The sequence below is a fragment of the Nanorana parkeri genome, unplaced genomic scaffold (assembly GCF_000935625.1).
Source record: "Nanorana parkeri isolate BGI_ZX_2015 unplaced genomic scaffold, ASM93562v1 scaffold106, whole genome shotgun sequence".
NCBI classification, from domain to species: Eukaryota; Metazoa; Chordata; class Amphibia; order Anura; family Dicroglossidae; genus Nanorana; species Nanorana parkeri.
The window spans coordinates 2,181,934-2,209,085 of record NW_017306374.1 but is presented as its reverse complement, the minus strand read 5'-3'; the positions used below and the strand labels follow the sequence as shown (position 1 = coordinate 2,209,085).

The 27,152-nt window shown below is 40.8% G+C and overlaps 1 protein-coding gene across 1 annotated transcript in view; it reads left to right on the top strand.

Annotated features, from left to right (window-relative positions):
* LOC108784279 (cytosolic carboxypeptidase 6-like) overlaps nucleotides 1-27,152 on the top strand; it is a 727,452-nt gene that overhangs the window by 147,246 nt on the left and 553,054 nt on the right. The window contains exon 2 of the mRNA XM_018553039.1: nucleotides 20,923-21,139. Coding sequence (XP_018408541.1) covers nucleotides 20,923-21,139 — 217 coding nt within the window. The remainder of the gene's footprint in view (nucleotides 1-20,922; nucleotides 21,140-27,152) is intronic.

Here is a 27,152-nt window from a genome sequence, read left to right as displayed (position 1 = left end):
TGTGTGTAGAAAGTGTTACATTTCCATGTGCTCATTCCTAACTACTCACAATTGCAACAGGTTCTTTTTTTTTATAGTTTCACTTTTTTGTTGACATTGATAGCTATAGATGTAGAAAGTAGGAATGCACCAATACCGATACTAGTGTCGGTGCTGATACGGGGCATTTTCACAAGTACTCGTGAAAATGCCCCAGTACTGAGAACCGATACTAGAGCTTCAATTTTTCAAATTGAAGCATTGCCGGTTTACAACGCTTGCACTGGCCTGCACATTTCCCCCTCTGGAGACCCTACGCCCGAGACATCAAGCCGGCACCCCAGAGCAGAACGGCAGCACAGAATATGTAGCAAATTCATATACTATTATTCTGCTTTGCTGTATACTACAGTGCTGGGATTTGTAGTCCTCTATAGCCTATGCCATTCTGCATTGCTGTATAATGTATTCCTGGGATTTGTACTCCTCTACAGCTGGTGGTATTCTGCATAGCTGTTTAATGTATTGCTGGTATTTGTACTTCTCTATAGCTGGTAGTATTTCTGCATAGCTGTTTAATGTATTGCTGAGATTTGTACTTCTCTATAACTGGTGGCATTCTGCATTGCTTTATAATGTATTGCTGAGATTTGTAGTCCCTCTACAGCTTGGAGTCAGTGGTAGGACTACCAGGATTGAAAAGGAGCCCTGATGCTCCACCAATTTCCTAAAATCAATAGTCTGTGTTGTTTTTTTTAAAAAAAACTGTCGCATGACACTAAAAAAAAAGTATTGGTAACTGGTATTGGCGAGTACTTGAGAAAAAGTATCGTTAGCCAGACTCGGTCTGGAAAGAATGGTATCGATGTATCCCTAGTAAGAAGGTGTCTTTTGCAAATCAAGTTTGTCTTCTTTTTCTATCAGATGTAATGGTAGTGTGACTTAGCCTAGAACATGACTTTTCCCTAAAAAAGATGGTGCTAAAAGGTGTCCCATTTTCCCTTCTCAGAAAGTTTCAAGGTGTGAAAACTATGATAGAAACTATGATAGAAAATTTTAGAAAGTGTATTAAACTGACGGATTAAATTGTTATATAAAATGCGACGGACGGTCCGTCTTAAAGCTTTTGATGGTTTGAATGCGTATTATGGTTGCTTAAACAGTAGCAAACAGGAATCTGGCAATGTTACAACGCCTCATTTAAATTATACAACCCCAAATTCTGCCACTGTTATTGCCAATACATTGAATGGAAATGTGGCTTTGAAACATAAACCTAATGATTTCCATCGTCAGCCTCGGCTTTTAGCAAGTTTGCTTGTTGAAATGAGCCATGAACGTCACTGAGAAGGCTCTCGGGTTGCATTTTGCAGATAGATTGCAACATAAATTCATTGGCTGTTACTGTAAGAATGGGTAATGCCATTTACTGTGCGTGAGCACAATGAGCACGGAAAAAGAGCAATGAATATTTTTAAATATAATTAGAGCACATGTCCACGTCTCTGTTTTTTAGAAAGTGTTGTGGGTCTCAAAGCAGCTTTTGGTAGTGTGAACAAAAACTCTGCAGATTATTAACAGATTTTGTTACTTCATTATCAAGACATTGTTCTTTTTCTGCATTAAAAAAGAAATGTATAAAATAGTAGTCATTATACACTATACATTAGACATGTGCACGGCAAAAATAAACATTTTCATTCACTTCTAAACAAATTTTTATGTTGTTTCAGATTCGAAGGCAACGAGTCTCCGAATCCGAAACCGCACGCTGAAACTGCAGGACGAGCGGTGGTCATATCGGCTCATGCGCATCGCCATTTTGGAGTGCATCTCGGTACACACCAAGATCGTGACACCCGCATGTTTGAGCGCTGTCATCTTGGTGTATACAAAGATATGCTCCAAAATGGCTGGGCGCATATGCAGAACGCACCAGCAGCCCATATGGCCACTGCTTGTTCAGCCTGTGATATCATACGCTCCGCCTCCAAGATGTCAGCAGGCATGAGCAGAACACGTCGGCTGCCGCACGTTCTGAAAACAAATTTATGTATGCCCAAATATAGTTTTCGTACATTCGGACATGTAATAAATTAGTTATTTCAGATTCAGACGAACCGCTTAATCAACTGATTTTCTGAGATTTGCAGGTTCGTCCGAATCCGAATGCACATGTCTAATATACCTTATGTAGCTATAGTCAGTTTTTAGTAAAAGGAAACTGGCCATATATAAGGGGAGCAGTTGTTGCTTTTTTGGTTTTGAAGGTACTGACAAAGTTGTCATACTGTTCTTTAGTAAGTCACTAACATCTTAAAAGAATGCTGTGTTGGGACTAGACCTGGAACCCTGCAAAAAATTTGTTTTGTTTCGGATCAATTCAGATTTTTTTTGTTTGTTCAGATTTCAGATCAGAAATTCAATCTGGTTCGTTATTCGGATTTCAGATCTGAATTTTCTTTTTTGGAACCATCTGAATTTTTGTTTCGGTTCCGTGGATTGGGTTCTCTAATGATAAATTGACTAAATTATTTTTGGGTTATTTTAGTTTTGACACCATGTGCTCCCCTACTACTCTTATCGACTCTCTCTACTACACAACATGAAGTCACATGACCGTCCCTATAATACAACCTTCAACAGCCCAAACAAATCTAATTGGTCAGAGAACAGCCATGGAGATGGATCTGAATTTTTGTTAAACATACATTCGGATTTGTTTGCATTCGGACCCATTTGAATGTGGAGATTTGGATGCATCTGAATTTAACAAAACTTGAATGTCCATTTGGAATGAAACAAAATGTACATGTCTAGTTGGGACTAGGGATGAGGGTTGTGTTTGCTGCTACCATGAATTTGTGGAGAATACCTGGGATTTCTTTTGCACAAAAACTTTGCAGGTTTGCCACCAGAAATAAAGACCAGCCCCTGCTCAGCTGTATAATAAGAGCCAATAATTTTAAGAAATGGATAATCAGCCCCTTGTCTATAAATGAGTTGGCTTACAGCAGCCATATTGTGCTGCTGTAAGCCAGCACAAGAGCTGACAATTCCAGGCAGAGCTGACAATTCCGTGTATGGAGAGATGCTGTTTATTTACAGTGGGGGAATTTATCAAAACTGGAGTAGACAAAACATGCAGCAGATTTGCACTGCAGCCCATCAGCTTCTCTCTCTCATTTTCAAATCTTACCTGAGCCAACTGAAGAGAGATGCTGATTGGCTGCTAAGGGCAACTGCTCCAGATTCTGTTTGCTCCAGTTGTGACAAATTCCCCTCAATGTATTTAGTTACTTTTTTTATTTGCCATTATTCGATGTCCCACATGGCAATACCCTTCTGCCAATGCCTTTTGCTTGACAATAGCTTGCCCTTCAAATGGACAGAATTAAATAACAAGATTGGCACCATATAGACATCAACTGGGTTCACTGCAAGGTTCACAAAATTTGAGCAAGACTGGTGAATTAAACCCAGGCAGATCCACTCATCCCTAATTGGGACATTTGATATACACAAGCCTTTTCCGCATAAGTGACCTCCTTAGTAGTAAACCATATGTAAACCCTAACTGAGTGATAGTTTTCTAAACGCACTGTGCACCCTAATCACATATCACAACTTTCTTTTTTTTTTCCATAAAATTTTCACCCCCCCAGCCCAATACCTTCCATCTTTCCCCCTTATTTCCACAACCCTTACTTTTCTGATTCTGGCCTATTTAGACTATATCTCTTTTCTCCTTCAATCAGGCCATTTTCACACTGCACACACCAACATACATGCACAATCACAAGAAACCATATTCTTTGAACTAATTGCGAGTATTGTATGTTACGTTTTCAAACGTTTTCATTCGTTTCATCAAACAAAAGAAATGTTTCTGCTATTTTGGATTCAGCCACTGGCGTGTTCTGGAGGCTGCGCGCATTGCGTCATATGACACCGCACGTTTTTGGGCGCCGCCATCTTGGTGTATACCTAGGTATACACCATATGGTGGCGCCTATATCGGTGTGTGACGTTACCTGACGCCGTGCATGCATGGCGTCATGGGACCTCATGCTCTCCACCCCCAAGATGGTGGCACGCATTCGCAGAACGTTCCAGTGTTCAACATGTTCACCGTGCATTCACAAATTATTATTTGCCCAAATAAATTTTTCGTATATTCGGGCAAATAATAATTCATTCATTTAACATGTAGTCTAGGTTTTGTGTTCTGTTTTTTATTTGTACTTTTCTAGATGCACTTACTTGAAAAAAGGGTCAGCATGACAACCTGACACTTTATTTTTATAGACTCTATGGTAGTTTGACATTTATTGTTACCACTTGTTTGCCTTCTGTTGTTTTATTTCATAAGAATACTTATATTGTGCCTACAAGTTTAATACCTTAATACCTTTGAATAAAAGTTTTATTTTTACCATACTTTTTAATCTGTTTCTTTGGGGCTTAACAAAATGGGAGTCTTTGAATGGTGCGGATATTGGAGAAATGGGTGTGGCCACTGAGGGGTGTGGTCACTGAGGGGCACTGTGAAGCTTTCTCGCACAGGGCGCCTAATGGCCTAAGGCCGGCCCTGCCCGTACCCACCTTGTAACGCCACTGGTCCAGATGCAAAAGTGTATATAAAGTTGTTGGGTTCTTTTTAGTTAGAGTAGGGAGGTTAAGTTGCTCTCTGTGTCTTCACTGTCAGCCTTTCTGTTTGTCATGGTGACTATTGTCCCTGAGACTAAAAATTAGGGAAAGATCACAATTTTGAGGTGTTATTGGAACAGGAATAGAGAGGAAATATTGGAGATAACTGTCTGAGATGGGATTTCCCTAGTTTTGGAGACATTTCCTCTTACGTCCTAAAGAATGTGTTTACATATCAGGAAATGAAGGAAAATCTGCCCAATGAGACAAATATGGCAAAAGAAAACCAGACAAAGGTTGTAACCTTTTCCCACTGTATCCAAAACTAAATAACCTTTCTGGCTTTTGCAATACTTTAAACTTTGAGGACCAGTTTGTTCATATAAACTTCTAGAAAGGAAAGAATGGAAAGTGTGGAGGACATTAAAAGGTTAGTGGAGGAGAAAAAGGGTGGTTTGGAGATATGTGGATCAGCTGACCTATAAGAGTTAGGAAAAGGATGACAACTTGAAATCTCAAAGCCACTGGAATTCAATCAAAGATTTCAAAGAAAGAGGGATCAGGTTAGGTCGTGTTATTGGTAAAATGTGAGTGGTATAAGTAGATGCCGCTCATTCTCTAAGTAGTTTTGTATACTGCCTTACTTCTATGTCTCTTTTAATCTATATACTTTTTGTTCCTGCCGCTGTGAGCGAACATACTTAAAATCATTTAACCGCTTTACTCATTATATTATAGCAAATCAGCTTCGTTTAAAAGTCATCATCACACTTGCCTTGACTGGAGCACCAGTTTGCAATCATTCGCGCTGTCACTGCCTTGGCTAAGACCACATCATCACTAACTTTCTTCCCCATTGATCTCTTCAACTTCCTGAAGCTTTATTTTTTTTTTTCTTTTACTATCACGCTGTCTTATTACTTTGAATTCTGTTGACTTTGACAAGAACTATGCAGGCAGAAAGATGATGATGTAGGGAAATGATTTTAATGGTTTGATTATATAAACCATTATATGCTAGACAGGACCATTAAAGACAGAATTTCTAAGGCAAGGCCAGGATTAACAAGACGAAATTGCTGCATTCCAATAGAAAACTTTATGGCAGATACAAGATTGTTGGTCAAACTGATTTGGGTTTTTGTTTCTGCAAATGAACTGAACAATGCCTTATGATCATTACCTTCAATAATATGTTCCTGTGTAGCTAGTGTCAGTGACAGGTGGGGCAGCTAACATTTGTGAATATTCAAAGTTAAAGAGAACATACCAAGCAATAATAATTGTATTGGAACTGTATATAATGCAATGCTGAATGCTTACAGGTAGTAGTGCATTTTATCATTGTATTGACAGTTGTATTGAAAATAGAACTATGGTCAAACTATTACATCATATCAGTAAGACTGGGCCCGCTGTTTTTCTAAGTACATTTTATAAATTCCTGATGATCCTGCCAATAGAACTTTTGGATAGGCACTTCCTTTGATGTGGCAACCGCTTCAATGTTGGCACTGCTGATAGCCCTATCAGTGAATAGCCGATCTATCCACAGCCCGTTAGAGTGACAGCCCTTCTTAATCACGCCCACCCCCTGCAGAAATGTCTATCAGGGTATGTGTGGAAGAAATCCACCGGGCTTCTAGACCGGTCCCCGCAGCAAAGTGGTACAACCATCTTTTTGAGTCTCAGTCAGTCCTAAGGCTTTCCATCAAAAGCACCTTGAACACTGTGAGTGGGAGTCTCACCAACAGGAGAGAGCCCACCTGGAGAAACTTCAGCATTTTACATAGTTACATAGTATTTGAGGTTGAATAAAGACACAGGTCCATCAAGTTCAACCTATTGTGTGTATTTTCAATCAGTATCATATTATTGTTATCATTACCTAGTACTTATGACCACAGATCGTGAGGAACTGTAGGCTCTAATTGTAGGCTCATACATCCATTCTAAAGACCAAAACAACATCTGCAGAGCTGCAACTGTTTTCTGCCATGCATTAGCATGATCCCTAGGTGCCTAATATGTTTTACACAAGGCAGAGTCATTTTCTACATATAGTTCATACATTACCTTTTCTGTTTGAGTGCCATTGGCTCAGATTTCAGGATGATGATCTTCAATAAAGCTTTAAAAAATAAACCACATTCTTTGAACAGATGTGTCTAGACACCAACTAGGACTTTCATGTGTACAACGACTGTCATGTAGGTAGTTGTGAACAGAAGGGCAGCAAAGCTGACCCAGGTTGAAGGGCTGTAAGAAGGTTTCATCCTATAAAGATGGTGAATAGAAGTGTATGTATTGTATTTAACGGATATAAGTATAGGAATTTAATTTATACTAACATTTGGCAGAATAGAGAAGATATAAACCTTCCCAAGTGAAAAAAGGAGAAAGCTCTCTAGAGACAAGTCTATAAAGTCTGGGATTGTCCCTTGAAACATTAGAAACAGTTGGCATCTGGTCTGAATGAGTCCCATGGCAGAGAAATGATGTGCTAGATTCAGCAGTTTCTAAAAGTTAAATAAAATGTGTTCCTACCAATAATATGAATACAATTCCTTATTTACAACAGACTATGCTTTCTTTAAATTTAAGGGATCTTGTCACCAGAACCAACAATTAATAATCAAAGTGCTTTATGTGTGCACACTATTAACCCCTCTGGGCAATTATTTAAATATTATATATTTTATTAGGATATTGCAAAGTTACAGGCAAAGGGAAAGTAAGAAAAATGTGATCATATGTAACATATGTAATATCTTAATAAAATAATTTCCCACAGGGTGCAATAGTTTGTATACATAAAACACTTTTACTTTCATAAGTAAAAAAAATATTGTTAGTTCTGGTAACATGGTCCCTCTTTTTTTTACATTTATTACAGGTGTTCAAATAGCGCTGACCATTTACACAGTGCTTTACATAGTGTACATTTACATCAGTGCCTGCCCTCAAGGAGCTTACAGTCTAAGGTCTCTATCTTACATGCATACATACACGCACACACATACTCGGGCCAATTTAGAGAGGAGCCAATTAACCTCACAACATGTCTTTGGGGTGTGGAAACCGTAGTACCCGGAGGATACTGTCCTGACTGGGATTTGAACGGGGGAGCCCCGGTGCTGCAAGGCAGAAATGCCAACCACTACGGCACATGTGCACATTTATATGCATATGCACATTTATATGAATATTTTGTGTTTGTAGTGCCTAATTCCCCCCCTCCCTGCTCCGATCCGCCAGCGCTGACTGGCGGATCGGATGGGGGAGGGGGCGGGTACAGCTGCCTCTGCCTCTAGATAGGCAGAGCCAGCTGTCACTCACGCAGCTGGGCGGATCCCGTCATAATTGTCGGGATCCGCTTCAGCTGCGGCATCTCAGTATACACCGAGCAGTAGCTTGCGGTATACTGTGGTGTCTCAGTATACCGCGAGTTGTAGCTCACGGTATACTGAGCCTAGGGTGACGGGAGGACACTAGTTTGTGTCCTCCCGTTACCCTTAGGAGAATTATGGGGAAAAGCCTTAACCCCATAGTTCTCCTTAAAGGAACACAGCCTAACTGACTGCAGTGTTGATGTTGTGCAGCTGACTGCCCTGCTTACTAAGCTCCTAAAGTTGTTGCCATCCCTAGTGTTCAGTGGTCTTTAATCTGGGTGCTTCCTGGTACATCATACTACAGATGGTTGCAACGGGAGTAGAAGCTACGGTTCATCAGAAGAAATATTTTAAAAATGTTTAATTTGACGGGAGTTGATTTTGATGTTATATGACTGCTTTATTATCAGCTTATCTGGAGATGCTTTGTAAAACTTAGAACACACTTTCTGTTTATTAAATCCCAGTAAAAACCTCTTTATGTATTATTCAGATGCAGTCTGGCTGCATATACAGAACTGCAACTGCGGACATGTGAACTCTACAGCCACACTCTGAGGGATAGCCAAATGAGACAGCTTGTGTACCTGAGCTGTAGTAGTATGTAAGCCGGCCAAAAATTAATTTGTTTTCCCGATTTTTCGGATTTTGTTTTCTGGGATTCGGGTTCAAAAGTCAATTCATCCAGTAATTCGGATTGGGATCTTTCCGAATTGTTGCTTTATTTTGTATGAGTTAAACGATAATTAAGAACACACATTTGGATCTATTGGAATCTCTTTGGATAATTGTTTTTAAACGCGAAAAATAAAGCGATCATGTGCCCCACCTTGCACCATACAAGGCCACATGCCCTCAACATGGGGAGGGTGCTTTGCACGAACATGACAAACACTTGATGCTAATAACAGCACTACTCCCAAATGTAAACAAAGGGGCAGAGTAAGTTATGACACAAAGGGACTTGTTTCGCCCCTTTGATTACTATTTTACTGTTATTTGGTGAATGAGTAAAGGGTCTGGCATGAGTAGGGGAGGGGACTCCATGCTGTTTTTTTATTTTAATGTTTCATAACATCAGTTAATTCCGAATGACTTTTGGAAAACATTTTGGATGCATTCCAAATTTTCTTTATCAAAAATTTGGATACGTTTGGAGTCATTATAGCCCTCATTCAGAAATTCAGATGCATCCGAATGTCAGAATATGCTAATATTCAACCGAATTTCAATTCAGAACAAAACTAATCCTACATGTCTACTCAGCAGTGTAGGCCAACTTCCATCAAGACACGACAGACCTGTTGAGTGAAGAAACTGGATTGGGGCATGGGAAGCACTGTTGACTGCGTTGAAGTTGAGTAGACTCTGGAATTGGAACAGGATTGGCTGAAGTACAAGGATGCTCCCTAATGAGAGCAGGTGACTTGGGATCCCCCAGGGTGCAGAGTTTAAGAGCCAGCCTGTATTCACCAGGGACCCCCTCAGGAGAGTGATAGGCTTCATTGCCTGCTGATGCCACCCTGCTCAAGCACCATGGATCAAGAGGCAAGTAGGAAGGATCAGGGCACCAGGTAACAGTCCAAACATCAGAGCAGGAGACACAGATAACCAGAAACTAGCCTAGGGTTGCCACCTGTCCTGGATTCACCTGTATAGTGCGGGTTTTGAGTCCTGTATGTGCTGTTTCTGTGTTTCAGGCCAGCTGTAACCCAGACACAGCACATGCAGGACTCAAAACACAGACTGTACAGATGAATCCGGGACAGGTGGCAACCCTAAACTAGCCAAAGGTCAGGGCAGAAAGCAGACAAGGATAACAAGGAAACAAAGCCAAAAGTTGGTACTTAGGAATCTATATAGGAGCCACACTGGATAGCTGGAATGGACAGCAGGTGAACACACCAGAGGCTTAGCGATTAGCTAGTGATAGCATTGCTCAGGCAGTAAGCTGGAAGCTGCTGTGAGTTTAAATAGGCTGAGCAAGGCAAGATGATGCTGTGAATGGCTGCAGCCTGACAGAAGGGGAGGAGCACCACTCCCATTGACTGCAGCATGACAGAAAATGGATGCCATTTTGGTTGGCTGCAGCCAGCATTGCTCGGCTTGGCTTAGGTGTTGAGAGGAGGTGAGCTCCACTCTGATTGGCCACAGCTGCGTTAATCTGGGCAAAATTTAGGAGAGCAGGGAGCCATGCCATGGAAGCAGAGACAACATTGGAACAAGGAAGGTAAGTAACACTGACATAAGCGCTGCAGCATGGGTTGAACAACCTTGTGCTGGCAGCACATAGGAGAATCTGACTGTTGCTCTCACACACTAGCAAGTGTTCAGGGGGACATGTCAAACTGCTGGAGAGACAGGCTGCTGCATAAAGTGTTAGATTTGCAATGTGCTGCCAACCGGATATTTTAACCCTTGATGAAGCACTTAGTAATAAAAAAAACATTTAAAAGAAGAATATTTATTACTGTATATGCAGCTTTCTTGTCACTGCATATTAACAATTGAATAGGGTTCAGTTGGGCTTTTTGATCTTTGTAAGACCTTTTTAAATTATCATCAGGGCCGGATTTTCCACAAGGCCAACCAAGGCCTGGCCTCGGGGCACCAGGGTGTAGAAGGGCAGCAGGGGTGTGGAATTCCTATCTCCGGATGCCAGTGGCATGCAGTTCCAGGCATCGGGCAGGTAGTTGTTTTCTACATTTAGCCCTGCTTTGGGTTAGCAGAGCTAAATGTACAGCGAGGAAACCACTGCTGGTTGGGGGACGCATTGAGGAACCTGGCCTTGGGGCAGCAGAGAGAGTAAATCCGGCCCCGACTATCATATTGACTATATAATTTGCAATGAGGCAATGACATTCACATTTCTATCGTAATGTTTAAACTCTGTGCTCATTTCTGTGGGGCGAAAATAGGCTTCTGTTTTGAACGTGTCGGTCCAGCCGGGTTGCGAGCACTATTAGTATTCAGCTGGCAGTAAAGCTTGGGATGGGATTTTGTTTATTTATTTATTTTGCGTATGTGTCCATAACCAGAGGGAACAATCACGCTGAAGCGGTTTTCCGGCTATAAACCAGCGAACGTAATTGGTTTTAATTTTAATTTTTGTAATGGCTTTAAATTAATAGGAGCAGCTGCTGTCACAGTGTGTGGGTGTCCTTTTTCCAGAAGGCATAAGAACCAAGGAAAAAAAAATATAATAATAAAGAAGAGGAAGAAAAGTAAATAGTGGAGGACGACAAAGGTTAATTCAAGAACTAAGCGATGCGTTCAGCTTTGAAGACACACAGGAAGGAAGATCCAGGACGGAGGTGCCCACCCCACCAATTCCAGAATAAGATATAAATCTTATTAGGCTTCAATATGCTGCCGGTATCAGAGAACTAAACTCTCTGTCTCCCCATGACTCACTTAAATAGATTAGTGGTAACATAGCGCTGGAAGAGATAAGAATAGATTAGCACGGAACGAAATCCTAATATCATTATTTTTAGGAGATGCAGTTTGGATAGGGACTCCTGGGATCCTGGTATTAACCCTCTGTCCAATATAGATGTCCACTAGTAAATGTACATTCGTTTTTATAGATCACCAACAATATACATACTGTATGCTGCAAATATTAAAGCCAAACTCCAGCTTGAAGCTGTGCTCCCTGACTATGTGTTTAGGGTGCATAGTGTGTGCATTCAGCAGTAGCTCTGTTGGCCACCCCTTGCCGCTCGTATAGCCTTAATAAATAGTATTAAACTCTTAAAGGATTATTCACAAAGCTAGCTGAAGGATCAGCCGTAGCTCCGCCTGATTCTTCGGCTAGCTTCGGCCTCTGGAGCCCTTCGGTTCAGTAGAACAAAAGGGCTGCTGTATGGGCTATTCACTATAGACCGTACAGCTCCCGAAGCTGGCCGAGCGGCTTAACCGAGTCAAAGGCATATGCTTCGGCTTGACTCAGCCGAAGTGACACCCGAAGTAGGCCGAAAGACTCACAACTGACAGCAGGGCAGAGCCAGCCGTGATCTCATGGCTAGCTCCGCCCAGTTGCAATGACGGATCAGCATCCCGAGGGTACCTGGGGAAGCTGAACTGTCATTAAACAATGACAACTGGGTGGAGCATCACAGCCGACTCTGCCCAGTTGTTGTTTATTGGCCGGGACTTGCTAGAAGGTCCCAGCCAATAGGTAACAGTTGGGTGGAGCTAGCTGTCATGGCTAGCTCCGCCCAATTTTTTTATAATATATTTTTTAAAAGAAATCTTTATTTATTTATTTTAATTTATCATTTATTTACATTTAGAAAAAAAAATGTCTACTTTTTTTTCCTACTTTTTCTACTTTTTTTTCTACTTTTCTATTCTGCTCGGTACCATGGAAGTACCGAGCAGTATAGCAGAGCCGAATGCCGCTCAGCCGCTCGGGCCCTATGAGAATAGGCCGAACGGCAGCGAGTAGCCTGCCGGAGGTTCGGCTCAGCCGATCCAGATATTCGATCCGCTGAGTCGAATGTATTCTTCACTTCGGCTCAGTCGAACATGCTGAGCTCTTAATCTTTTTTTCAATAATGAATCCAGATCAAACAAATATACATTGCCAAGCAAAGTATTTCATTAAATTTTTTGCACAAGCACTTAGCCATCATGTATCTCACAGCTTACTCGCACACACAAGGTGTCGCTCCATAGAACCCTACAAGGGAAAGGAGTCACCCTAAAACAGGAAATCAGAGCCAGTGCTCAGAGGTGCAGCTTATTTTGCAGGAAGTTAAAACTTTTAAAATCAAGAATCCATTGTATGTGATTTAATCAGCATTCGAAATAGTTTACAAAACATTTTGACATTAATATGACCTTAAGTCCTGCTCACTGTGTGAATGGGATGCCTATTGGACTGCACAGTCCTATATAAACTACCTGCACAACTATTGTAACAGGAAAGTGGAAACGGAAGATGTTAGTACGAATGTCCATCTGACTGCATATGTATGTCTGTGACTTTACATTGCCAGCAGCCACACAGACCTGATACATAAGAATCCAGCTAATGATTCAACTTGATGGCATACTGAAAATATGAGTCTTGGGTGAAGCGGAATTTTCATATTTGCATTCAAATATATTAGGTTTGGCACCCATGAGCAAAACTTATATTTGATTGTATATGACGGTATGACTCAAGAAATGTATTATAGATCAATGTGAAGAGAAAATAGCAAGCTAGTGTGGGCAGTACCAGTGTGCCAACCTCTGTGGGTTAAAACAGATAAAAGTTATAGCTGGTAGCATTACTGCTACTGATGCTCAATGTCAGAATGACACAGACATCCTTTGTGGTAGATTTACCTTCTTATAAGAGGTTCACTTTGCCGTTTCTAATGTTTAAGGAATGTACAGAATGCTGTCTTTGATGGATTATTGCTTTTTGCTCTTTTCTTTATTAAAGAACCTTGTTGCACTTGCCACTTCAAAGTGCAGTAATCCGTCTGGTACCTGTAGCTTTTAAAGGAATCTTTTTACTAAGAGAAATGCAGATCCTGCCATTGCTGAACTCTTCTTAGAGTGGACCTGAACTCAAAAACTGAAGATCTGCTATCTCATAGGGAACACTTAGCAATATTAATTGTGCCTAAACAGTTTCTTAGAGAATTTTAGGTATTGTCTTGAATTCCTTCTGAAAATTAGCATTGCACTTCATGTGCCTAGGCAGTCATGTGCTTTGATCCTTATAGCTGTGTATCTGCAGTGTGAGCTCATCTAAGGCACTGCTGCCTCTGACTGCTGGTTTTATGGGATTTGAAGTGAGAATAAGTGATGTCACTGATGTGCTGTTCACTGATCTCCTTGCTGGAGAGAAAGCTGTTCTTGAGGCCCTGCAATGCAAGAGCCTCCCTGCTTCTGTTTCATTCATTTTGGATCTGTTATTCCTCCACCAGTCCTGCTGCTTCTTGAATATTAATCCAACAGTCATCCGATCACCAGTCACCAGAGGGGCAGATATGACCTGAGGTAGCAAAGCCTTGCTTGTACTATGGTGGGTGCCTAAACACAGAGACACAGTGTAGAACAAGTGCTTGGTAAGTCAGTAATAGGAAAAAAGATTGCCTGCAGGCAGCTTATAGACAATAGTGGTGATTAGTCCTGTGTTCTCTGCCATTTTTTGGGGACAGCCTGCCCAGTACTCCTTAAAATGCTGATTGCCTAGCTGCATTGCGACTTATTGGTGATGGGGTTACTTACTGAGGGGTACATCACTTAAAGTGGACCTTTACCCCCTTTGACTAAAAATCACATAGCTCTGCATGCTGATATGAAATCATCTTACATTCATTAGCTAAACAAACATGTTTTTATTTTTACCTACAATTTCTTTTTTTCCACTTCCTGGTTCATTTTGGCACAAATAATGTAACCTGTGCTCAAGCATTGCATCCTGTGAAAGTTATATCAGCAGAACATTGCTGAGAAATCTCATTTGTAATCTCATGAGATCTCAGGAAATGGCATTTATCTCCCCTGAGATGATGTGCATGGTCACATATCCTAGGCACATGTCTAGTCACATGTGCCAGAGTTTCAGGCAGTAAAGAGAGATCTAGTAACCTGCCCTTAGTAAAAATGGCCACTGTGAGAAGAATGGGGAAGAAACGAAAAAAAAAATATGCAGAGAATACAAAACGTAAAGGTCCACTTTAAAAGACAAATATAACCAAGTTTAGGATAGCATGACGAGAAACCCCTGATAGCATGACGAGAAACCCCTGTTAGCAATGTATTGCTGTTGGTATGCTTGTTTGGGATGAGTATCAGAAACAATAATGCTAAGAGCTTTTTTTACGTTTTTAGGTGAATGGGAATGGTTAGAACCGCTGGAAGGTTTTTCTTTTATTATTATGTCCCCATTAGGAGATTACCCCTTACTTCCCATTCAAGTGATGGGTACCAGACAGAACAGGAAGTGAGCTAAAAATCTGGTTAACTAAGGAACACATCAGGGACATGCGGTCAGGGGAGGTAGGTGAGCCAGAGCCTCACCTAGTAATATGGAGGAAAAAGCTGTCAGGTTCAAGTCTGAAGCTGACAGCTTTTTCTCCATTAAGACTTCTAACAGGTTACACAGCAGGGAAAGCCACCTCGCCGTGCCACCTGTCGTGGACGGAACGCTGCCTGTTAATTACAGGTGGCGCTTCATCAAGCTTTTGACAGCTAAGTTTGGTTACATAGCATCGGGTTTTCCCACTGTTTCTGTAACCTAACATAGTGAAGCCGGAGCTGCAACAGTCTCTACTTGCTGTAGTATATACAAACAGACCGCACTATCCAGAGAATTCCAATACTTCGGACTTTATTGAAATTCACAGCAAATCCAGTGTAACAGTGAATAAAAGTATATAAAGCAGCAAATACCAGCACACCAAACCCCCAACCAGCTACAACCTCTCACATGTTTCACCCATAGGCTTATTCATAGAGGTTATCTGTTATACTGGTTATACTGGATTTTGGGTGAATTTCAATAAAGTCCAAAGTATTGGAATTCTCTGGATAATGCGGTCTGTTCATATACTACTACATTTCAAGGTGGATACACACCTATTAGACCAGCACCAGGGGAATCCTGATGGCGGCTTAGGAATTGGAGCTGTGAAATTTCCTTTAACCTCTACTCGCTGTTTGAGGCTTGAGCTCTGTGGATTGTTTGGACCGATGGCAATGGTCCAAGCTATCCAATCAAAACATAGGGAAAAGAAACCCACTGAGGACATCGATCTCCATGCCTCACTGGTGATGGGCAAGTGGGGGTGGCAGGGGCGGGCTGGGGGCGTTGAAGGGTGTGCAGGGGGAAATGCCTCACCTAGCGAGGACTCCACTGCACGTCACTGGAACAGACATCATTTAAAAGCTGACAGAAGTTCTTACCCATGTGCTCCCTTGGCTGGAGTTATGCTTCAACTTCAACGGCACCTCCTCGCACACAGTCCTGAATACCTTCTCACATGAGGTATCAGCTCAGGCCTATGATGCAAGTTCTTTGAAAATGGTCAAGCTGGCCACATGTGTTACAATTTAATTGTACAATTTCTCCTTTAGATTGACATGTGAGGACTTGCCTGAGATTATACTGAGAGGTATAATGAAACAAATACAAAAAAACCCAAAAAAACTTGAGTCTTCAGTCAACAGTATAGAAAAGCAGCAATAATATTTTAGCCATTCGAGTCTCTACTATCTCCAGTTATGAAGTTTGTTTTTATTCCTCCTGTAGTCTAGTGTTTAGTAACTCTCTATTTTTCTTATGAATAAATTTGATTCTCTTTACATGGAAGTCTGTAAGAGACTTGTTATGACATTGAAGAGGAGAAAATGGTTTGGAGACACAGACAAGGCAGAGGAATATTGAAGCCAGATGGCCGGGGAACCAAGCTCGGACACATTAGCCAGAGGCAGGGAGAGAGCCGGTGTCATGATGAGTAATAAAGCAGATGTTTAACTTCTGCAATGAAAGGTAAAATACACTGAAGACAAAGGCAGGAGGATTTTTAAATTGCCTAACCGGAAGAATTTCAGGAGTCCACATTATAAAATGAAGATCAAGAGGCACTTAATATTCATACAGTATGGTATTCTTACAGGCAATTGCCTGTCAGCTGTTGGGACTAGATAAACCAAAAGTGTATAGAAGTGCAAATAAATACCTGTCGATCATGTCAGGAATTCAGAGCTGCACTGTGTACACTACCCTTGGTATCATAAAGAGGGCAATTAGCCCTCTCAGTTTTTAACTTAGACTACAAAACCATTTGTCCCTTTGTTGTAGAGATGAGGACAGAAGGAGTGATTTATTAGGCTAGCAAAATATAAGTGGGCAGAGCTGACACCATTCAGTCGCCAAATTCACTGTTTGTTTTGAGCCAACAGCAGAAAATTAGAAACAGAGTGCATTTCTGGCACATCAATGGGTTATTTTCTGCACTTAAAGGGTCTTTGAAGGGATAAAATATGGTGAAATGTGCATGTGTTGCTGAAATGTACTAGGTATTTTATTATCCCTTTTTTTTCCTGACATACACTTTACCTATATTTGGATGTTTCTAAAGCTACAGCTGACACCTCTCCTTCAAACTCAAAAGGGTGCCCCTATTTAATAGCAAATATGATGTTACAGGTTCTCTTTATCGAGACATGAGGGGTCTGTCAGACCCCTAATGTCATCTAGGGACCCCAAAGAAGCTGATGAAGCACAGATCTGCTTCACCAACTTCTTCTCCTGGCTGCTGGAGCTGGAGAATGTAAACAGTGATACCGGAAGTGATGTAATACACATCACTTCCGGGTCCAGTGACCGGAGCATAGAAGCTTGCTGATCTCCCTCCGATGCGGAGGTAGCCCCACTGCAAAGTTGAACTAAAGTTTTGCCAGGAGTTCTGCTTTAAAATACATGAACTCTTTCACATGTCCAAGTATTCATAATCCTGTTCAGCTAGTCACATTACCCCTGCCAAACAGCACAGCCTTTTCTTTGACTTCTGTAAAGGCTATACTGCAGATAACCGATGCTGGCTGGCCCAGGACTCACCCCGGCCTGTGACTGAACAATGAAGGAGCACAGCACACTAATGTAAGCCAATCTGTGCAAGGCAATAGAGCTTTGATTGGCCCAGAGTGGTGAGTAGACACGTGCGCCGGAAAAACATTTGTTTTGTTTTCGGATTTTTCTTTTTTTCGGGATTCGGATCCAAAAGTCAATTCATTAGGTTAATTTCCGTTACTTATGGATGCGTTGGATAATTATGAATACATTTTCGTCGCAGCAAAGTGACATAACAAAAAAAACTAAAATTACATTGTTCTTTTTAACTTTGACAGTCCACAGAACCATTTTTAAAAAAAGCATGGGGTCCCCCCCCCCCCCATTCATATTTTCCTTTCTGTTAATTTTTATTTTAATGTTTAACAACACAACTTCATTCCGAATGGCATCCGGAAATGTCATTATCGTAAAAATTTGGGTATGTCCGGGTTCAATTTAAAACTAAACGAATAGCACATGTCTAGTGCTGAGACCCCCCCCGAATGTTCTTGTACAGAGCATTACAGAAGACTGATATGATAGGTTCAGGTACTTTCGCTAGTTATGTATAAGATCCATTGATTATTATTTTAAGGAAATACTACTGGATGAAAGTATATCTTTATATATGTCTGGAGTGTAGCTTTACAGCAAGTAGCACAAGTGTGTGTGCTGAGGCTGCTCTCCATCTTTGTGTAGGAAGGACTGTTTCTGATAGCTCAGCTCACCATGGACAGATAAATGGAAAGCGTGGGACAGAATGAAAATGTTCACTGCCAATTTTCTAAACCAATATTTACATTCAGTAGACGACGAGGTTACAACCTGCATATCCCCAGTCATGCCGGAGAAGCACCTGAACTGCTGACTCAGAGGAGTGCTTGCCTGGTTATTTGAACACAGAAAAAAATAAAATTCAATAAAAAAATCTTATTTTTTCAGCAACTCTATGCATTTCATTTTAGCCATAGAGGAATCATGCTTGTAGAAAGTGCTGCCTCTTATAGGTCATTTAAAATGCTTTCAATGTGTTCACATGCAAAAGCCATTTAATGGGGGGAAAAAAACACATTATTCAAAGACACATTATTTATTAATGTAAAATATGAAAGCGATAATTACATATGATGGTGTTATTTTTCTAACTTTTGTCATGTAAATGTTTTTCTTGGTAAATGCATATTAAAATTAAGTTATTTACAGAATATTTTAAAGTAGATGCAGAAATAAAGTGTACCTGTAGTCCTGGCATCACAGTGTAAAGTAGCATCACAATGTTACGATGGACAGATTTCTGCATGCCCAACATAGGCCATGATCTTGGGTAGTAAGGCTGTCAGGGGCAGCACACAACCATTATCCTCATCATGCTTCTGACTCTCTACCCTGCTCCCTGAGCTCTGGTCATTTTTGTTGGTGCCCATGCACAATTTGTGCATTTTCCTGGTGGCATAGTATAATAGCGGCCTACTCTGGATCTGTACCCCTAGAAATGACCAACTCTGAACATGTACTCTTAGAAATGACCAACTCCGGACCTGTAGCCTTTGGTATTGTGTGGCAATCCAACTATAGAATTGGGTGCTGTGATCACCAAGGACTGTTAGCCAGATGAGCTGAGAAGTGTCAGGAAGCAAGGGTTTTGGATTATGCTTGGGGTCCTGGAACAGGGAGGTTTCAAAGTGATTCAGGAGGGAAGAAAGCTCCAATCCTGGGTTTAGGGTTTCACAATGACCAGCACCCACTGACTTCACAGGTGTGCACAGCACTTAAGGAAAGGATGCTGGCTAGGGGAATTAGCTCCTGCTGGGAAATAGGAACAGACGGGGGTTCAGGAGTCAGGAGGACTTCCCCATAAGTAAAAAAGGAGTCAGGTGAGCTCCTGCTCGGAAATAGGAATGGACGGTGTTCAGGAGTTAGGAGGACTCCCCAGAAGTCAAAGTGGAGTCAGGTGGTATGTGTGCTGGACACACACGAAGACAGCCAGGGAGGCTGGTGAGAACTGGTGAGGCTAGGAGAGCCATGATCCTGAGGGGCCACCAGTAGAATTGTGGGACAGCACTTCCAAGTGGACCAGTGGGTCAGAAGTGGTAATGCTTAAAGTGGAAGCCAGGATGCTAAACTTGTGTTGTTTTGCAAGTATTGCATGGATGCTGTACAGAACAACCCCTGCCCCAACGTGGATGTGTGAACTTTCAGTTAAATAAAAGTGGGCTACCCGGCCCTTAAACAGAAGGTATTATGAGTGGACTGCATCCTTAAGCACTCACCATATGTGCTAATATCCCCAAACATCACAACCTCTAGAAATGACCAACTCTGAACCTTTACTCTTAGAAATGACCAACTCTGGACCTGTACCCCTAGAAATGACCAACTTCGGACATGTGTCCCCAGAAATGACCAACTTTGGACCTGTACCCCTAGAAATGACCAACTATGGACCTGTACCCCTAGAAATGACCAACTATGGACCTGTACCCCTAGAAATGACCAACTTTGGACCTGTGTCCCTAGAAATAACTAACTTTGAACCTGTACCCATAGAACTGATTCACTCCTAGAATTTACCCAGTCTCTATCTGTACACCTAAAACTCACCCACTCTAAATATGTTTACCTAGAACAGATGCACTCTGGATGTCTACACCTAGAACTGACCATCTCTATATATGTACCCATAGAAGTGACCAACTGAACACTTAGAACTGAACTGTTAGCAAAATAGGATAAAAGGTTGCCTACTCGTCTAGTTTCTCATCCCGAGAGTACTGAGGCTCAGTGAGGAAGCTGCCTATTTCAGCCACCATGCCCTTAGCCACACAAGGCATGAGAAAACTATGATGTTTGAGTTTTTTCTAATTTATTACTGAGAGTATCCAGTCCGCTGGGGCAGTGTGAGTGGCAAAAGACAGTAACTTTATGTGTGGAGGAATTATTAATCTAGTCCTAAGTGTTTGAAAAGACACTTCAAATTGCCTATACATCATCTCTTGTCAGAAGACCCTAAATCCAGGACACTCTAATATGCAAATATTTTGGTTTATCAATGTTATCCAACGGAGATAGAAGGCAGTAGGAACAAAATGTTGTCCTTTTAGCTAAATTCACAATTTGCTTGCCAGAGTGCCATATTTACTCATAGAGGGGTTAAGGGGTCCCGACGCATTCTAGAAGATAAGAGATCATCTGCATTAACATTGCAATGGCAATTTTCATCTGCTAAGTTAAAGGTTGACTGATGCTGACTTTTTTAGCCGGATCCCTTTAGGGGATCATCCATAAGAAGGATGGTGCAAAATAGAAAATTACTTTATATTATTCTTTTTTTTTCAGGCAAAGGCTGCCCTCCAAAAACGTGTACTACTATCGTTGCCCAGATCATCGCAAAAATTACGTCATGTCTTTTGCATTTTGCTTTGACCGTGAAGATGATGTATACCAGTTTGCTTACTGTTACCCCTATACCTACACCCGCTTGCAGCACTACTTAGAGAACCTCGATAAGCAAAGGTTGAACTATGTCCACCGGGAACTGCTTGGGCTTAGTGTGGTAAGTAATCATCTCTATTTATACACCCTTCATAGGTGCTACTATGTACATAATTATCGATGGCAATAGCTTGGCAAACCAGGAATTTGTTGGAAAATTGATGGATACTAGGAGTATGTTTTTCCATGGATCTAATCTGTAATGCTGGAAAATGTTAATAATAAGAGTAATAATAGAATATTAGGAATATTCTGCTATCCCAGGCCACCTCTATTTTGGGGCAATAAATGAACTAACTAATAATCTCAATAGGCTTACTCACACTGTCTTATGCAACCCATGTGTCAGGGAACTGCCCTCAGAGACTTATTTGTGGTCTTTCTGACAAACTACCGTCCCCCTTTTATATGCAGTGGTCAGTGGCTGGTTACCTTTACTAACTTGGAAACCTAAACAGTGCTTTAATAAACTTTGCTTTGTTTCTATTAGGGATGCACCGATACCACTTTTTTGGGTCTGAGTACGAGTACCGATACTTTTTTTAAGTACTCGCCGATACCAATTACCGATACTTTTTCTTAAAGGGGCAGATCACATTTTTTCCAAAGCAATACAAAATAATGATTTTAGGTCAGTTTCCTAATATTATGAAGAACTGTAACTCAAAAGACAACATGACTGTCAAAAAATAAGTTTACTTTGCTTAAATTGTCACAAAGTTGTACTCAACGAAAGTTAGTAAAATCTCAACGTGCCATTTGAAAAAAGGCCACAAGATGGCGTATGGATAGGATGGAAGCAGATGGAATTGTGTAGAAAAGTGAAAAAACCTTAATTTAGCTTAAGACCTCATTCACACAACTAACAGCCGGCCCATGTTATATTAATACAGCATGGTCAAAGATAAATTAATCTTTATTTTATATAATATTGATTAAGCAATTGGAAAAAACAATTATTTTATATTTATTCATGCTGTATTCACGCAGCTATGATTCCCAGGCTGGAATCCTTTTTTTTGCACCTGCAAGTTGCAATATCACAGGCAAAACCTCCTGCTTTTGTTCCAATTATAACTACACCAAGCTTTCCCAAAAGTAAAAAAAATCATCTTAAATTTACATTTAGGCCTCATTCACATAACTAATTTAAAATCATTTTGTAATGCTGTAATTGTACCATACAATCACAGTATTGAACAGAAGCACACTGCCATCTACAGGCTGTAGTGGCCTCTGCAAGTAGAAACCATTTTTTTTTGGCGAATAAAGCCTTCAGCGTACATAGTGGCCAGATGATCTGGAAATAACCTGGCTGATTCCCGATCGTTAATAGGGACTGAATCTGGCAGTGACACAATTACAGATGGTAAAATGGCAATAAAATAAGTCAGAGGTTTTAACACTTTTCCACTCTGTTGAAAGCTAAATAAAAAGCTTTTTAGCTGGAGTTGGGCCATCAGAATATAAGAGCTGTATCTCAGGATTGAGCATAATAGTGAGAGTACAGCTGGAGCAAATGGGGTAGTGAATTATGAGATATAGCAGAGAAAAGAAACACAGTGGGTAGCTGCCAGTGCCAATACAATGTACTACATAAGCATTGTGTGTTCCTGATGGAGACTTCATGGCCAGGTATCACCAATGGAACAGTGTGTACATGTATGTGAAGCAATATTGTTGAGTATCAAGAGGGTCTTATGCAATGTACCGCACATGTTCAGTGCTAATAGCAATGAGGCTATGTAAAATGCTCTAACATATAATAACCAATTCTATTTCTAATCAGTTAAGCCAAAACATAATATTTAATACATAGTAACATAGTGAGGTTGAAGAAAGACCACGTTCCATCCAGTTCAACCTATGTGTGTGAGTGTGTATGTGTATATATAATGGTTGCTGTGGGCTACTGTACTTTGCACAGACTCATTTATCTATGAATTGTTTTTGGAATAATCTTGACTATCCCTTACTGACCCTTAGTGTGACCTTTGCCCTACACAACATGGAAATCAGGCACTATTCTTGCTTTATTTCAGTTTTGCAGCAGACAATAAATGTTTGATGCCATGTAAAGGGATGATACCGATAATGAGCAGTGCCGATAACACAGCACATCACTCGGATTTCTAAATTTCCTTACAATAGCACGGCAGAATCTTTGTGCATTTTGCTACCAGACTAAAAGTATTTAAAATGATAAAAGATAATTATATTGCACTTCTGTCTGCATGTGCGCCACTGATTGTGTGGTGACAAGCTCTGTCAAAATGGTAACGGCTCAGACAAAGCAGTCAGAACACGTGTTATTGTATAAAGAAGAATGAGGGGAACTTGATATTCACCTCCCCGTCGCTGTCACAGATGCCGGCAATTTGTTGAGAAACTTGATGTGCGCTGCTGTCACCAGTCAGAAGAGGGCTAAATGGGGGTTGTTATCTGCTAGGAGGCAAATTCCAATAGCTGTATTTAGGACGGGATCCATATAAAAGGTTACATTTTACCCATGTGTCTTAAGATATACTTAAAGCCAAAATTGTATTGATGGCTTTGGATAAAAGTAGGGAAGGGTTGTAATCCATTTAGTATATTTTTGCAGTCTTTGTCCTAGTGGGGAGATTTCCTTTCACTTCCTGTCCAAAAGACACAACAGAAAGTTAGAGAAAATGTATTCATAGTGAGGGGAAATATCCTCTTAGATACCTGCCACCAATCCAGTGTCTGTACTCTCTATTCCTGTTCTGGTGACAACTCAAAATGTTGTATTTCCATCAGCGTGGCTGGGCCAAGCTTCAGTATCTTGCTAGTCTGCCCCACTGGCATTGTTCAGGTATTTTGAGAGCCAGTGGGCCGACTAGCAAGATACTAAAGCTTGGCCCAGTGGGAGATTCCTCCATCCACACAGTTTAGCGTAGATGGAGGAATCTGTTGCACTTTTATCATCTGACCATAGAAAGTCTGCAAATAATCTATAGGTGTGTGGCCAGCTTAAAGCATGGTGTTTTACAGTATATGCAATTTCCATGTTTTATTTTTCTCATAAAATACTTTTTTTTAAATGTGTTTTTTACCATTTTTTTGGCACTGCTGATCTCATTCATGCTCTCAGCCACTTCCTGTCTGCATGCACTTGCTTCAGCATCAGCTGCCTATTGTTGCTCTTCTTCTTGCCCCTGACAACGGCGGAGAATTTCTGCACAATATGTGCAATATGTATACGACTGCTCGTAGTCTCAAGTATGGGGTGTATGGGACAGGGTGAGAATGCAGCACAGCAATTAGGAGAGTTAGGAGTTGTCACCCAATAACAAGAAGTGTCTGAACAAGACTCTTCATGGCAGGAAGCCCAGACATTTCATTAATGAACTCTAAACATGTAAATTGATTAAAAACAGCTTTTAAAAGGCATTAACATGTTCAAACTTATGAGAATTGGTGATTTACAGATTTAGTATTCTACTCTGAAAACTGAAATTTGACATCTTGAAGGCCCACCCTTGCTCTGCCCATGTGATCCACAAGGCCACACCCATTTCTATAAACCCCACCTTTTTGGCTATCTAAGACTGTAGACAGTGAAAATAGGAAAGGAAGGGAGTAGTTTGCTTTTATCACAATGTGCATGAACACATTTGTTCTGTGTAAACTTCAAATGTAATTATATACATCTTTAAAATCAAATCTTTGATTATCAGTGAACTATTTCATCTCTTGAAAAGGTTTCATTAAACCGTAGCGGTTTCTCACTTGATGTATGTGTTTCCCAGGGGAAATCAGCTCGCGGTGCAAAGCATTTCATTTGGGCTCTCCGACTTAACTTTCTGCCGCACATTAACAGAGAACTAGTATAACCCTACGGGCGAAATGTGCATGGCACTCTATTTAATCTGCATGAATGGCACGCCATTATTATGACCTTAGGCTCTCACACAATCACTCCGGCAAGTGTAATCTGAGGACCAGACTGAGCTGATTTTGCAGATTCTCATGCAGGTCACGATTTCTTTAACCAAATATGCTGTTAGGTTACTAGAATTTGGCATTGTCTTTATCTAAAAGAGATCACCCAGCCCAAAAATGACAAAAGTAATTCTATGCAGCTAATAGCCGCTGCCTACATGGCTTTTTATTTTATTATTCGTGAAGCCAGTCCCTAGTTTTGCCAGTGCTCTTCATTCTAAACAGCTTCCTCATTCTGAAGTGTGACACTTCATTTTTTGAGTTTGCATTGATTTCTGTATGTAATCCCTGGTATGACACATACCTGAACACTGTTATTCGTGTTAACATCTCTAATGTCACTAGTGCCTGACATATTAAACTTTTGGGCGTTCACACCTGGGCGTAGCGTGACGTGCGTGCTTCGACGAGCATTCACAACACGTGCACAAATGCAGAATATGCGTGCGTTGCCATTACAAGGTAATGGCACAATGAACTTTGGCAAGCCAATGCGTGAGAATATGCAGGAATGTGCGAGAAAAAAACATGAAACGCATATTGCCAAATTTGCAACATGTACTATTTTTCCGCGTTTGGTGTCGAGGGACCCAATGGCAATCACTGGGGATGCATGGGAAACAAAGTCCCAGAAACATGCAGGAACACATGTTCCCGATACACCCTGGTGTGAATGGGGCATTAGAGATTTAAATCCTATCTAAACTCAAAAATGTTACCTGAATATATCACAGGTAAGCAGTCATAAGATGAAGTTTTCTTTTTTCAGGCTTTTCTTCTCTTTATTTTCAACTGGTGCTTATGCTATTAACACACCTCCTGTCCTTGGATGACATCACTCACTCATTGTACTGTATTTATAGAGCAGCACTGTCACCCTTCCTGATTTAGACTACAAACATGTCCTCCTCTCTCTATCTACATTACAAGGAGGGCGGGGGAATTTGTAGTTTACAGAAGATGCCTTGGAGGAAGATAACATTGTTTGTGATTTTAGTTCAATTTACAATAAGTTACAAGGGCACTGCAATAACAAAGGCTATTTTCTGTACTTGCTGAAAATGTTCTTATCATATAAAATAAAAACTATTGCTGCCACCACGTCTAAGGACTGGTAGACTTTAATATATTATATGTTTGTTCTCGGTTTTAGATATCCTATAGGAGACCGTGTTAATTTGCCTTTTCAGGGCAAAATGACAAAATCTCTTGTCAGCCCAATACCCTTTGCCCACTCTCCTGCTACTATTTTTACCTGGTCTGAACACTGTAATGTGATGGAAAGTGATGAGTGACGTTATCAACCCTGTGAAAGCTTGAATACCATCCCACACAGAGCTTACACAGGGGTGACTTTCAGCTCTGATCAGTTCCTGTATTGGAGGTGACAGGGTCAATGAAGAGAACCTGTCACCTCCAATTGCTATCACACAGGGGATTGTTTTCTCCTGTGTGATAGCAATAAAGTTAAGTGAAAAAAAATTTGATGAAAAATAATTTAAAAAAAAATTACAAAAATAAGAAATAATAATTAATTTAAAAAAATAAAAACATTGATTAAAAAGTAAAAAATAAATTAAAATAAAAAAGTGATAAAAAAGTAAGGAAAAATAAAGAAGCCATAAAAAAATTAGAACTAACCCTGCCGCCCCTGCCATCCGGTTCCATTCTCCGTTGATGGGGGGCTGTTTGGCGGGGAGGGGGCGCATTGCGGAACCTGGCCTTGGGGCGGCAGGGAGAGCAAATCCGGCCCTGGCTCTGATGGAGAAATGCAGCAAAAATAAGTATAAGTGGATTGGTGTGTTGGCTAGCAAGATATACTGTTCCATTCACCGCAAAGGGACTGAGTCACTTCAACCACTTGAGGACCAGCATGCTACAGCCCCTTCCTGCCCAGGCCATTATTCAATTTTCAGCGTTGTAATACTTTGACTGACAAGTACTCCGTCATGCAACTCTGTGCCCAAATAAATGGCGTGTCATTTTTTTAAGACAGAAATCTGTTTCTCTTTTATTGGTATTTAATAACCACTGAATTTTTATTTATTTTATTTGGTTTTTACTATATAAAAGAAAAAAAATACAACATTTTGAAAAAAATGTTTCCCTTA